The 14,659-nt window shown below is 37.8% G+C and overlaps 1 protein-coding gene across 1 annotated transcript; it reads left to right on the top strand.

Annotated features, from left to right (window-relative positions):
* Window positions 1–950: 950 nt before the first annotated feature.
* LOC124121304 lies at window positions 951–14,192 on the top strand. The gene is made up of 4 exons (XM_046484288.2): window positions 951–1,270; window positions 8,283–8,482; window positions 9,135–9,248; window positions 9,698–14,192. Exons 1-4 carry the CDS (start codon window positions 1,049–1,051, stop codon window positions 9,777–9,779), a joined length of 618 nt encoding a protein of 205 aa, XP_046340244.1. The 5' UTR covers window positions 951–1,048; the 3' UTR covers window positions 9,780–14,192.
* The last annotated feature ends 467 nt before the right edge of the window (window positions 14,193–14,659 follow it).

Below are 14,659 nucleotides of genomic sequence, written 5' to 3'. Positions count from 1 at the left end.
AAAGTGTCTGATTTTTTTTTCAACTAGTGGCTTTATTTAACAGAAACAAGATTTTGTAAAATAATACTTCAAATGTTAACATGGTTCGTTTAAGAGACAGATGCTGCTGGGAATATAAGACTAAGAATTTAGCACATCACATTGTCTTATATTTCTAACGTAGCGATTGTGTTTCAAACCAATATTGTGATGCTGCTGATGGGACGTTGTATTATAACTCACTCACTCGTTAGGGACGTAAGATGATTTACACAGAAGACTTCATTCAAAATTGTTTGATTTGATATTTTTGCATTAAATTACATATTCCATAACCTGCATTTCAGCTACCAAGTTTCTTTGCATCAGAATAACTATTATTTTAGGAAGTAAACTATGATAGTTTGACATTCGTCAAAAAGAACTTCCTAAAAATTACATTCTAGAAGAATGTGGTATGTGGTTCTACAATATCAGATATTACGAGTAACCTATAAATATTTATTTCGATATACAAGTCTTGGTGTGAAATCTATGAGGTTTGTTTTTTTTAAACCGAGACATATTATTCCATGGTGTTCTATATCCCGGTGGCCCTCAAACATGTGAAAAAAACCAAATGTGTTGTATGCAACACCTTTTAAGAAAGAACATTAAATATCACTATTTTGCCTGGATTTAACGTTTCCTACAATTTAAATTTCCTCGTGCCATACCATAAAATCAGGTGGGATCGTATAATGAGCTAAACTGATTGCAATATACACACCGGTTGTTAATTAATTTGGGAGCACGTCACACGTGACACTTATGTACACAGTCATAAATACACAGTCATTATGCTAATTACATCCGGTTTGATTGGACCATCAGAAAGTCTACGGCTGCAGTATTGCTCACATAGGACATATAAAAGGAGTCGTTAGGTACACAGTACTTCCGTCAATAACAGAGTCACGTGACATACATCCTATCGCCATACATGTGCAAGTGACCTGACTGACTTGGCGGTTGTTTTGAAAGGAGTGGGATTTTTTTTGTACAACGTGTTTACGGCGATCATAGTGAAATGGCGACTATTAAGAAGGCACTGCGAATGTCGATTCGTGGAAAACGGTACAGTGTTCTTGATGGAACTCAAACAGACTATTTCAGTACACCAAAATACGCTAAGCGACGAAACTCGGACGGCAACTCGTCCAACAGCGATGATCGAGGAGAAGTGAGGCTGCCAAGACGTGGTTCCAAAGTTACCCAGTCCGTCAGAGATGCAGTGGGAAACATTAGACAGGTGAGACGGAATATTTTACGCTATTGCTGTTGATTACAGATTAACTTGTGGAGAACAGATCATATGAAATGTGTAACCCCGATTTTCCCTTCCCTTTAAATTGTTCATTGATCGCCATTTAAAAATTAGGCCTTGTCATTTGAGGATATTGACATTGATAGTAGCTTTTAGATATTTAGACATCTACCATTAACTAACCATATCAAGTGTGACTTCAAACATAATCACTAATGCATTACTTAATGATCAGTACTTCTATGGTATGGGAAAACTGCATCTAGATCTAAGTAAAGTAAGACATGGGCCTGATTTCATTTGACATCAAATTACCCAAAAATATGATATGGTAAAAGTTAGTGGTGTGGCAACTTAAAGCCTTCAAAAGTTCATATTGATAATCAAACTATTAGAATCTCGGAACCAAGATATATATCAAATGAGCTGAAACACACCGTTGTACAAAAGCTTTATAGGCCTAGTAGCATAATTTTCTGTTTCAATTGCTTGTGTCAAGTGAATTCGGACAAATAGTATCTACATTTGAATTTGAAACAGAAATAAGCTGTTACAGACCAATCTGTTTTTATGTGATTAATTATAGAAACTGGAAGCTTACAGGCATGACAGGGGCCACTTGACTCTCATCTCCCTGACTCAGTGTGACTGTAATCATGGTTACATGACCCGTCAGCATCCTGCCTTGTTATAACACTAACTAGATACATTAGAAGCTAATTACAATCTTTTTCAAATTTGAACATGAATTGTGCATTAGAATTTAGTGTTCCATTTCCTGAAGTGCATACTTTTGAAAAGTTAATTTGGGGAATTAACACAATGAAACGCCTGAATAGCAGTATAATGAGGTGTTCTGGGAAACAAGACATCCCATTCAAGCCCAGCTTCCCAGCTCCTGCTTGCTCATCATAGGTCATAGAACTGTAACAATGTCAGACACCACATTCCAATTGGCTATTGTCACCAGGGCGCACATTTCAAACTGGTTTTAATAACTAAGCTTGTATTTCATCCTCTGTGACAGGATGTCAGCTGGACAGTCTGAATCACCAACAGGTTTTTGTGTTTCCCCCACCCCCACCCCCACACTAAAAATGATCAAGCCAGACTAGAAGGAAAATAAATGCCATTGGAATTGAACACTTTGATATTTTCTGGTTAATTAGTATTTTTTAATTTTTGTGTAATATTTGAACATTGTATTAAGTTTATTTTGTTACAATCTTGTCATTTTTGGGTCAAAATGATAAGCAATAAACTTTGTGGGGCAAATGTATGAATATATTTAGCCAGAAAATTTATAACAATTTAATGTGCAGTGGTTTGTGTCTTGTCAGTTTTTCTGTGTGTCAGTTTGCAAACATGTGCACAAAAATATTTGAATATTCAAGATATCAGTTAAAAACCATTGTCCAAGAAAGACAGCACACATGTTTACAGTTCCAAATATACCTGTTCTTGAGGCAGCTGGCATCCTGTCTGGGACCCAACTTCACATTATGCTAAGTGAGTCACCATCCTGGGGATATGTTTTACGAATTAATAGCGGCTGCTTTCAAACTAGGTCAGACTCAAGTCAGCACATTACTTGTTCATGAATAAAACATTACACGTTAGAAAGTGGCATGAGTCTTGTAGTCCTTGCCAAACTGCCCAAAAGTTGAGGTATCATAAAGACTAGTAGAAATTTGTCCCTTTTAAAGGTTTGGCTATATGTTTACATTATGAGCACTAGTGGACTAAAACTGTTAGTTTCTATCACTGCATTTTATGAACATGCCATGAACATTGCATCTTTAGTTTGACATGTTATTGCAGTCCATGTACATCTGAGATACTGATTTAGAATCAGAGGAAATTTGTATCCATTTTTATCATACCCTCAAAATCAGAAAATATGCTACTTGTTGTTTCCCTGCCCGGTGATCGACATTAAAGCATAAAAAAGGATTGGTTGGCTAGGAGTCAGTAAACTGTGTCTGAAAGGGGTATCTATGTTAAACTGTGCCATGGTACTCAGTGGGCTAGCACTAAAACCCAGCATTGGTCAAGTTAGTAATACAAACAGCCTCTGACATTGCTATATGCACGTTGCTATATAAGTGCAATAATCTTGAACGAATCATTAAATTCCATTTCATATAACCCAGTGATAGAAACTAACAGTTTTTGTCCACTAGTCCTTATAATGAAAATATATAGCACAACCCCTTAAAACAGGCTAATTTCTACTAGTCTCTTGGGCAATTTGGCTAGGACTATAGGACCCGTGCCAGTTTCTAATGCTGTCACCTTACCCCTGATCTAATCCCAAAACATTCACAGGAATAAAGATTGGGTGAAATATCACGAGAAACAACTTATCAGTCTGTTGACAAGTCCAAAGACGTCACCTAATAATATTTTTTTCAGTCTACTGTTATGCTTAGCTAAAACTAGTGAATGTAACACGAAGATCCACTGAAGATGATGCTGACAAAGTTTTGCACTGATGATGATGATGATGATGATGATGATTGTTAAAAACTGGCACTGGTCCTAGCCAAACTGCCCAATAGTTAAAGTATTATAAGGAATAGTGGGCTTAAAATGTTAGTTTCTACGTTGATTCCTTTGGGCAATGAGAATCGAGTCATCTCATCACAAATCAATGTGAAGATTCATTCAGACAGTCTGTTTCTGCTTAATCTACTATGTAAATATTGTTTTGTACATAAGAGAGGTTTATTCAAACAAGCCCTTTAACAGCCCTCTAAGTTTTAATGCATTTGTAAACATTGACCTAATCTAGCTAATTGGTATAACCCCCAAGCACACAGATCAGCTAAGTTCCTATGAACAAAGAGATAACGATATGGACGAGTGGACTTGTAACATCGTGGCCAGGTGAGAATTGACATGGCAACAGGTGTGAAATGACAATGACCATGTGATTGTAAGGTTCCCTAAAAAAATCTATCATGTCACAGCTGTTAGATGTGTGATTTTGAAGTGTGATGTTAAACATTTTGGGAATAAAAGTGTCATGGGCTTGGTTGCAGAATTGTTTTGATAACTTAAGCTTTATAGGGTTCAGAAAGGTTTAACTAATATTGTTGTCCATTCTGACTTGATTGCTATTGCAAATTGCAATATGTTTTAGTATGGATTAACAAAACACTTGATAAATGATAATCATTGAAGAAGTATGATGTCAATGATAATCATTGAAGAAGTATGGTGTTTCTGAAACTAAGGAAAAATGGTATCAAATTTTGCAAATGAACGTGGAAAGCTATATCTGCATACTGTAAAGTGTAAGAAGGTAAATACTATAAATGAAATTACTATGTTATGCTTATTTCAAATGCCAGATTGGGTAGTTCTGTATTTTAAGCTAGACTTTTGATCAAAAAGGAAATAAGTTTTTAATGAAATGAACAAATGTATTTCCAAGAGTGTTATCTATATATATCTCTGTATTTGATCTCCCATGAACTATGAGTGTATGGATTGATAGCTGCATCTTAGCTTATTGGCCTAGAAATTTGTCTTACGTTCTAAAGAAATGTACCTGTGGCTGACATTACTACTTAAAGTGTTCCCCGAGAAGACCCAGGTTAGAACTGGTCTTCAGCAACCTATGCTTGTAAGAGGCGACTCTCAGGTGGTCAAGCTCACTGACTTGTTTGATGCATTTCATCGTTAGCCATTTGCGTAGAGCAATGTTCATGATGTCAATCACTGGGTTCTTGGGTCCAGATTTGAATATTTACAAACTGCTGTCATATAGCTGGAATATTCCTGAGTGTGGTGCTACGCAACAAGCAAACTTTAAATGTGATATGTAGTCACATGTACTATGTTAACAGGAAACAAGAAAGACTAGTCCTTATTATGATAACATATAGCAAAACCCTTAAAAATTGCACATTTCAACAAATCCTTATGATAACTTAACTGTTGGCAAGGACTATGGGACATGAGCTAATTTCAATTTTCAACAAAACTAGACAACATTTGGTGTCTATCTTTGCAATTTGAAAGGTTGTCAAAATCCAGATCACACTACTTTGAATAGTATGAAATAACTAGGCTCTGTACTTGTTACTTCAGCTTCATTTATTTCCCAATGATTGACAGATTTATGACGCAGAGTTACATCATTACATCTAAGACAATCCAATTGCACAATTTCTTGCCAGCCATATTTGCACATGGCTACAGTCTCAAATTAGATACTCTTTGAACAATAGAGGTCTGGCAACAAAATGGCCCTACTTAAACAGGCACACTTATCAATGTCTATTTACATCAACTTATTTGGGGAGCCTTTGAAGTTGGTCTCAAGCTACCATTGTTCATGTTTGAATTTAATTGCTAACATTCCCCTTACATCCCATGTAAACACTGAAGTAATCCTGTAATTGGTTATTTGCCCATACATCATGCTAAATAGATGCACATTATTCACTGCAACACATGGTCAGTTTGGACGGTCCAGTCTGTGGACCGGTCAACCCAGATGGATTCTGGACCCCACTGAGTGGCCGGAGATTAGGCTGTACACACACCCCTAGGATAGGTCATCCTTTGTCCATCAAGGCCATACTGGCCCCTTTAATCAAAGTCCTTGTCTTGATGCCCTGGGGCTAGGTGCCCCATGGGAGCTGTTTGAGTTGTAACGAGTGTTGGAGATGGGTTGCATCATTGGGTGTTAAATGTGGGACTCCCTGGCCATGTGGCTGGGGTCTGAGGAAAGGGCAGGGATTTCAAACTGAGGACCCTTGTCAGGCAAATTGGGAAGAAAATATACTTTGGGAATATTTTTATCTCTCCATGATACACAAAACTGATTCTCACAATATGTCAAATGTATATTTAAATACTGTATTTGATGTAATAAGCGTTCAAGGTGCTGTAAAAATAAGAAGGGCGGGGGGGGGGACTGAAGTAAAAGATCATAAATTTTGTGGTCAAATATACGCCAAATATATTTTTCCAGAATTTAATTGCCAATAATTAAGGGTGCATAAAAACTAAAGTGAGTAATTATACACAAATGTATAAGCCTTGTGTACATTGCTGAATTGGAAGGAGTGCTAATTGGGATTGTTCACTAGCCAATATATTAGCAAATATCGCCTTGGGCGCTTACTAGAGTGGGGCGCTTATAACGTCGAATACAGTATATCTGACATATCTGATTATTTCTGTCAAAAGTTGAGGGGAACAGTTATTTTGTTCAAACTTGGCATTTTTTAAATAAAATTGCAATTCAAAGGTGTTTTAACACTGCATTCAAAGCAATAATGTAAAACCATGCATCAAAGCCTCTCCTTCCATGAGTCCTAATATCAGTGAGATACAAGTCCACCTGAAAGACATAACATTAGTTATAACTATATGAACATGAATTGGGAAACTCTTTGTTCCATTTTGTGAATTGCTCTGACATTTCTTACAGACCTGGGTTCGAGTATCGGCCTCTGAACACAGGTTTAGTTAAATCCCTGAAGGGGTAACCTGATATGTGTCTAGTGTTGTACTGACAGTAATCAGAGACATGGCTTGATGCATCAGTGTCAATCCTTCAAGCAGCTCAAAGTAAACATGCCAGGGATGTATTTAGGACTTTCAGCTGAGGACCAGTGGAAGCCTGGCTCAAGGCACAATGGTGGGAAGGTGTTTTTGTCCTTATTTTGATAAATTCAGAGGAATTATCATTACTTTAGCATTGGATTAAATACAGTAGTGTCAAGCTAAGCTGTAACCGTGGTAATCTGGGAAATACAAGTCACCCTGTCCAAAGTAACATTCATACTACTACCATCCGTACCAAATCATCAGTCTTTTGATGTTTGTTTGTTGTTTAACGCCACACTCAGCAATATTCCATCTACATGACGTCGGCCTGTAAATTAACATCATGAGCATCTGCACAATTGGAATACAATGACATGCATCAAACCAAGTCAGTGAGCCTGACCACCCTATCCCGTTAGTCGCTTCTTACGACAAGCATAGTCATCTGTTAGGGACAAGGATGGGTTGCTGAAAACCTATTTTCTACCTGGATCTTCACTGGCCTCTTATGACAAGAGGAATATACAGACTGATATTGCCCTATTTCAGATTTGATAAGCAAGGAAGTGTGAACTTTCAAACCCATTATCACGATTATGGAAACCTGTTGAGCTGTTATTGTTTGTTTTCCACAACTGTAGGGATAGTGGTGGGCTAATAAACAAGGAGATTAAAGACAGAGGGTTGTCAATAGTGATAATGAAATGTCTCAACAATGCCTTGTAGTAATTGACTGTTTAGACCCTTACCAACACGACACACACGTTTTTGGAATCTGTTTGGGTTTGGTTTTACTTGGTTTCACAAGCTGGAAAATAAGATTAGCAGTGCTTGATTATTATTTTTCATGGATTGTCTGTCTTTGCAATTAATCCTGTAAAGATCCAGGGTAGAATAGATCTTCAGCAACCCATGCTTGCCATAAGAGGTACTATGCTTGTTGTAAGAGGCGACTAACGGGATCAGGTGGTCTGGCTCACTGATTTGGTTGATGCATGTCATCGATCCCGATTGTGTAGATTGATGCTCATGGTGTCAATGTCTGGTCCAGACATTATTATTTTCAGACTACTGTCATACATCTGGAATATTGCTGAGTGCAGCATTAAACAACAAACAAACAATACAATAACATATCATTAGATTCATTCAAGTTTTCAGTGAAAGCTGATTTGATTAAATGTAGGTCTCAGTTCCTCAACTAAAATATTTTCCCCTCCTATCAGCCCTTACTATAATGCTATGCCTATAGCTCTATATGAAGTAAGTCTAAATTTTCCACAAGTTCAGGTTCTGAATCCTCCCATCTGACTGGTTCTCCTTTTCAATTTAAATGTAATTGCATTTCTAAATCATAATTGTATTTTTTCAGAGACTAAGGATTATTCTAAGTGTAATCAGGATAATTATCTGTTTAATTCTTTTCCAGAAATTCCGCATGTCGACCCGCAGGAAGATGAGACTGAAGGAAAAGAAAGGCATGTCGCCACGGACACCCACTCGGGCGGGGAAGAGAACCATTGGGAAGACCCCTCCGTACCGAAACACCAAGATCTACTCCCCCTTCTACATAGAGACCCCTAAGGAGCTTGTGAAGGCACCCAGACATGGACCCCGTATGGGCAAAGGGTAGGCTTTGTTTCCTTTATGGCAGATGAGGTTGATGTGATTGGACGTCTAGGAATGTGGGTGTTCTGTGTTAGAACTGGTCCCCAGCAACCTATGCTGTCTGTAAGAGCAGCTTATATTAATTGGGTGTCAGGCTTGGTGACTTGGTTGATAGTTTCATTTTAGTCTCTGCGTATGTTTGTTGAAGAGACCTGTGAAGATCCGGAGTAGAATAGGTCTTCTGCAACCCATGCTTGCTGTAAAAGGCGACTATGGTTGTCCTAAGAGATGTCGGGATTGGGTGGTCTGGCTTGCTGACTTGGTTGATGCATGTCATCGATCCCAATTGTGAGGATCGATGCTCGTGGTGTCATTCACAGGATTGTATGGTCCAGACTCGATTATATACAGATTGACATCATATAGAGTAATATTGCTGAGCAGCAGTAAAACAACAAACAAACAAACTTGTTGACAAAACTAGACGTCACATAACAAAACCGCCCAGCAATAGCTACTGGCTTGAGGGTAATGATGTTGAAGTGTTCAAATACAACCCTATATTGAAAAATATGCAAGAATGTTCCAATTGCTTAAAAAAAGAGGGTCCTAAAGTATGTTTTTCAGAGCCATGTATGAGTCTGTGTATCAGTGTGATGTATGTATATTGCAGACAGATGGTGGAGACACCGACACGCCTGAGACGGGAAGTGGAGGCACTGACAGCCAACATGCAGGCACTGGCCGCCCTCACGCCCACCACGCTCCGAGACCGGGCCAAGATCAGGTAACACACACTTCACTATCTCGGAAAACAAAAAGGTTGATTTGCATATCTTGACCAAAGGTAGTGACAGACTGTATTATGGAACCTTTGTTTGAGAGATTCTGGTTTGAAATAGCATGGTTGTGCAATCACTTATCAGATGAGGCCATCAGTGATACTATTTTGTGTATGGCAAGGGACTCGGGTCCTATGAGACTGAGTGGGTAGGAAGATTCATATATGATCAACTGCAAATGTTTACAGATCAACAAACATACACATGTTGATTTGGGGACATTTACATTTTAAAAAATAAGAATGTTAATGGTTCTAACAAACCTTTCAGTCTTATTTAATTATTTTGCAGGCTAGGGGGTTGCCTGAAACAAAATGTTTTTATTGTGACCTAACTGAAATACCACACCTAAAATTGTCTGTGATTGCCATTCTCTGAATCCTTCTGCTTTCAGGCGACCAGCATCACCCATCACAAATGGCAGCCTGAAAGTTCGAACTCAAGCGCGGCGAAGAATCGAGACCACTGTGTACTAAAAGTGCTAGACTTTGTGCTGTAGTAGCGTTGTGATGTCACATGACCTGTGTTGCCATGACAATGCATCATAGAGCATCAGTATTCATGATATTAACAATGTTTGTAGACATGTCGTGCTGTGGCATTTCAGTTTGACAGATTGTACACTAGTTGTGTATATATATATATTACCTGTGATTTGGTTACTTCCAGAAGCACACATTCATTTGTATTCCTAGATGACATCAGAAATACTCTCATGTTTTAGTTCTTTTGCTACATTTTATTACATCTTTGCTAAGGGATTTTAAATAGGCATTTTGTTAATATTGTGATATTAGTTTATTTTTCGACAATTGCTAAAGCTTCTGCATCTTGAATTATTTTGTTTCAGATTTTTTCTGACGATTGCTTATAAAATGCCAGTGCCAGTATTTATAGGCTATCTCTTCCAATAACAGTTAATACAGTCTGCAAATATTCTACTCAAATGAAAGATAACTACAGTAATATGAAAGAATTGGGTGTTCTTTAACTTCTTTTGAATAGCATATTGATAATGGTTGTGTGATCGCATTTATGGTAAAAGTATATCCAAATATCATTCAGATACATTAGTGACAGCAAAACAGTGTATCCCAGTACAATCTATGGGAAACCGTGACTAATATCCAGCTGATGTGCATGTGAATATTACAGGGTTTACAGGGATAGAAATTAACCTGACGTTTACAAACAGTGATAACATGTAAGGGTGCCTTGAAACCCCGACATTCTACTAGTCCTTGGGACATGTTAACATTGGCAAACTACTCAGGGTATTGTTAAGTTGAATCCCTGGTTTAACATTGTCATATTTATACCTCAGTTTCAGGTTAATAAGAATTCCTCAAAGGTTAAGGCCAATGTGCCTTACATTCATTCCATAGCAGTTTATTGCTTGTCATAAGAGGCGACTAACGGGATCGGGTGGTCAGACTCGCTGACTTGGTGGATGCATATCATCATATCCCAATTGGGTGGATCGATGCTCATGATATTAATCACTGGATTGTCTGGTTCAGACTAGATTATTTACAGACCGCCGCCATATAGCTGGAATATTGTTGAATGCGGTGTTTAACAACAAACCAGCCAACCATAGCAGTTTACATGTAGGAATAACTTGCTCACACCTCTAGGGAGGGGCTTCTAAGAATGGAAGAGTATTATGAAACAGACTGACCAGAAGGAGGAGTCCATACGTGTTGCTCAGTAGATTTAGACTGAAAATACAAAGTGGGGATTAGTTGTTAAAATGATATATTTATGACTTAGAAGCTAGCTCAAATAACCCTGCTTTTGTATATTCTTTTAGCCATATTTTTAGATAACATTTCATTATTGTTCATCATTTTTTATCATCACACAGAATTTGGCCAGTGTCCTTGCTGAATACATTGTCAGCTGCAAGTTTATTATATCTTTCTCTAATCCTTTTTTTTCTTCATCACCTGGGAAAATTACTTTCCCAACTCTCACCTGAATAGTAAAATTAAATATGAAAACTGTTTATAGGAAACTCATACTCGTCCAGAAAATACCTTGATTGTGGGACAGATTGTTTCGAACAAGAGTCTTTATATTTGCTGTCAGTTCAACTTTGGTTTTGGTTGAAATTTTGTAATGTTAAACTTAACAGTTTGAAAGTCATGGGGTCCTTGTCAGTGCCCTAATGATTGAGGGGTCCGTAGATTCATGATTGAGGGGGTCCCTAGATTCAAATGCTAATAGAGCAATCCTCAAGGACCCTAGGACCCCCTTAGTTTCGAGCGCTCCTTTATGTACAAAGTTAGGTGAGTGTTCTCATTGTGAATATCCAGGTGCATTGTATGCACAGTGTATCTATCTGTACACCTATCTATTGTATAACTGTGTGACTCGCCACAGATGTATTCAGCATTGATGTATATATTTCGTATGTGCTGCTTTAGTGCTAGTCCCACAGGGACATTCTGTACTTCATCCTCGCCAGTCCAGGACTCGTTGCTAGGGGTTACACATGCAATCACACCAATGTCAGGGTGTAGGTATCCATATTGTCCTGTTTGTCATTGGTCCATTCTGATAAAGTTCACAAATTCCATCCATATTTATAATTTGCTGTCAATTGGAATACAGGTTTTGTGTGTAGTTGGGACTGTCAAATCTGTTTTTCCGGAACAAATTCACTGGTAATGATCGTACCATTACTGGTGAGTCGGTTCAAGTGATGCTTGCGTTACGCACCAGGGTGCCGTTGTACAAAGAAGCCTTACCACTACGACTGTCGTAAGTCTATGTTAAGGTAGATCGCTTTGTACAACGGCGCCAAGAAAGATGACTGATCTTGTGAAAATCTCGTCTTTTAATAGAATATTCAAAATGGTATTTAGTGGTATACTGATGTCCTGATGTTTTTGGATGAATCATTGGTGCCTTCTGATACGAGACAAGGAGGTTTGACAGTCGCAAACGATCATGCTTGTCCTAAGGTGGCTTCACTCAACAAATTTATGTTTGCAGTTTGTGTTGACAAACATACGTTTGACTGTGTGAACATTGCAATTTCAATTTCAAGAGTTTGACAAACTGTTAGCGAGAGAAAAAATCGGTTACTATTTTCACCAATAATTTGGCCAACATTTTTCAAACTAGATTTTGATCAGGTCTTTGAAAGGCCTTTAGAAGTGATTCACATAAGGAAGAGATTATTGATGTCAACTTCTTTATTATGAGGAACACAACATTTAGGAGTATATGCTTACTCCGAAAAGTTGTGTTCCTAATAATAAAGAAGTTGACATCCATATATTCTCTTCCTTAGATTTTGATGTGTGAATGGCTGCTTACAACCAATCAGATACTGCATAGATATCACATGATTTTCACTTGCGTCTGCCACAAATATTTGTATGTGAAAACTTTATGGAGTTAGCCAACCTGTTTTTGCCCATGTGAAACACCTTTGTGCATTCTGTATTGGTGTGTGAATAGTCCAGTCAGTCAATAGTACATAGTGTTTTGTTGTTAAACTACACTGAGCATGAATTCTGTCCTTTATCATGGAACAAACAAACTTGATTTGATATCTGAGATTCAGCATCAAATTGGCTTTGAGCGGGTGTAACGGGTGTAACTTCCTTGTACAAACACTGACTGGTACTCACAGGTAACCTACATGAGAGGGGGGTGGGGGGAAGAGAGAGGTTGTGGTTAAGTCAAAGAAAGATACATATCGATCATCTCAGTAGAATGCCATTTTGTAATGTTGTTTACAACAGCAGTTCTAAAATTTCTTGTACCTTAGGCTATTCCTTGACTGGTGAGGATGGTGAAGTTTCATCATCTCCATCACCTGTACAGCTTGCATTTCTTCATCTGTTCTTGTCTCCCTGTCTGTATCTCTTCACCGTCGTGCAGTTGTTCAGTTCGAACTTTCATGTATTTAAGACAGATGATGTATTGTCATTAATAATGTTGATGTCACTAAAGTGGATTCTGTAGGATACTGCTATAGTTTCACACAAACTTTATCATCATCACTGAATGTCTCGCTCTTGAAGGGACATTTCAGTTCCTCTTGCAGAAAAATAAACACTGAGGTTTCATTTTTCAGACTAGCTGGTATTAAAAAAATATATATATGCCTGCCCAGGCAATAACAGTATTTACTAGCCTTTACATTTTCATTGTGATTTTGATGTACTTTCTGCAGCAAGTACTGCATAATTATATAGTGTGAGGAATCATGACTATAGAGAAGGGTTTTACAAGTTGGTTATAAAATTTAGTTTTTAATCCAAATTGTTAAATTTTACCCTTCCGATTTTGGTATTACTTGACACGATAAGCATGTGTATTCGTGTCATGTGAATCTATCACTATTAATATTTTATTCAAAGATCAATGGAGACACTTGAATCTAATATTTGTGGTGATATTTCGAGCATTACAAGTCATAAATGTTTTGACTTCCAATTATTTTCTGTTGAACCATTAAGACGTTGTGCTATTATTGTTGCAGGTGATTCTGGACTTGGAATTCACTGGCCGTTCTGAACATGCATTTTAAGAACTACCGGTAATGCAACACTAAGTCATTATCCAAAAGTTATAGTGAAATGATATATCAACTATAACATGGTTTAAGTCGGAGAAATCACTCGAATCTATTGACTCTATTTCCAGAATCAAGATTCTTGTGATTTCTGACATATAACATATTCCACACAACTGTCAGTATTATGATTATAGTGTGTAGAGGAACGTGTGTTTCTGTCTTTCCGTGTCTTCTCTTATCTCTGCTGTCCTGTCAACTGTCCTTTGAAATATAACCATATGAATTTGTACCTAATCTGTTATAGTAAAATCACTCATAGCTTAATAGGCAATAAAGCCATTTTGTTAACAAATATCTATTGTTATTTTTTGTTTTCTATGAAAAAACACAGTAACCCTTGCAATAGGGATGAAACGATACAGCAAGGTCTTGATACGACATGTATCATGATACAGAGGTCATGATACAATACATATCGCAATAGGTATAGGTACATCAAATCACAGGGAAATGTCTTGACTATAAAGATTCAGAGGTTCCAAAGGAGAAGGGGGCGGTCGGGTAGCCTAGTGGTTAAAGCACTCGCTCGTCACGCCGAAGACCCGGGTTAGATTCCCGACATGGGTACAATGTGTGAAGCCCATTTCTGGTGTCCTGCCGGGATATGGCTGGAATATTGCTATAAGCGGCGTAAAACTGTACTCACTCCAAAGGATAAGCTAGCGTAGACTTGTTCATAGCTGCTATTTTTGCAATAGTTGCCCAACAAAAACGCTGGGGTCGGGGCTCATTAAACTAGTCATAAGTAATCAATTTTAG

Source organism: Haliotis rufescens, unplaced genomic scaffold (assembly GCF_023055435.1).
Source record: "Haliotis rufescens isolate VD_foot unplaced genomic scaffold, xgHalRufe1.0.p SCAF_21, whole genome shotgun sequence".
NCBI classification, from domain to species: domain Eukaryota; kingdom Metazoa; phylum Mollusca; class Gastropoda; order Lepetellida; family Haliotidae; genus Haliotis; species Haliotis rufescens.
The sequence above is the reverse complement of the archived record's forward strand: the minus strand, read 5'-3'. Positions and strand labels throughout refer to the sequence as shown.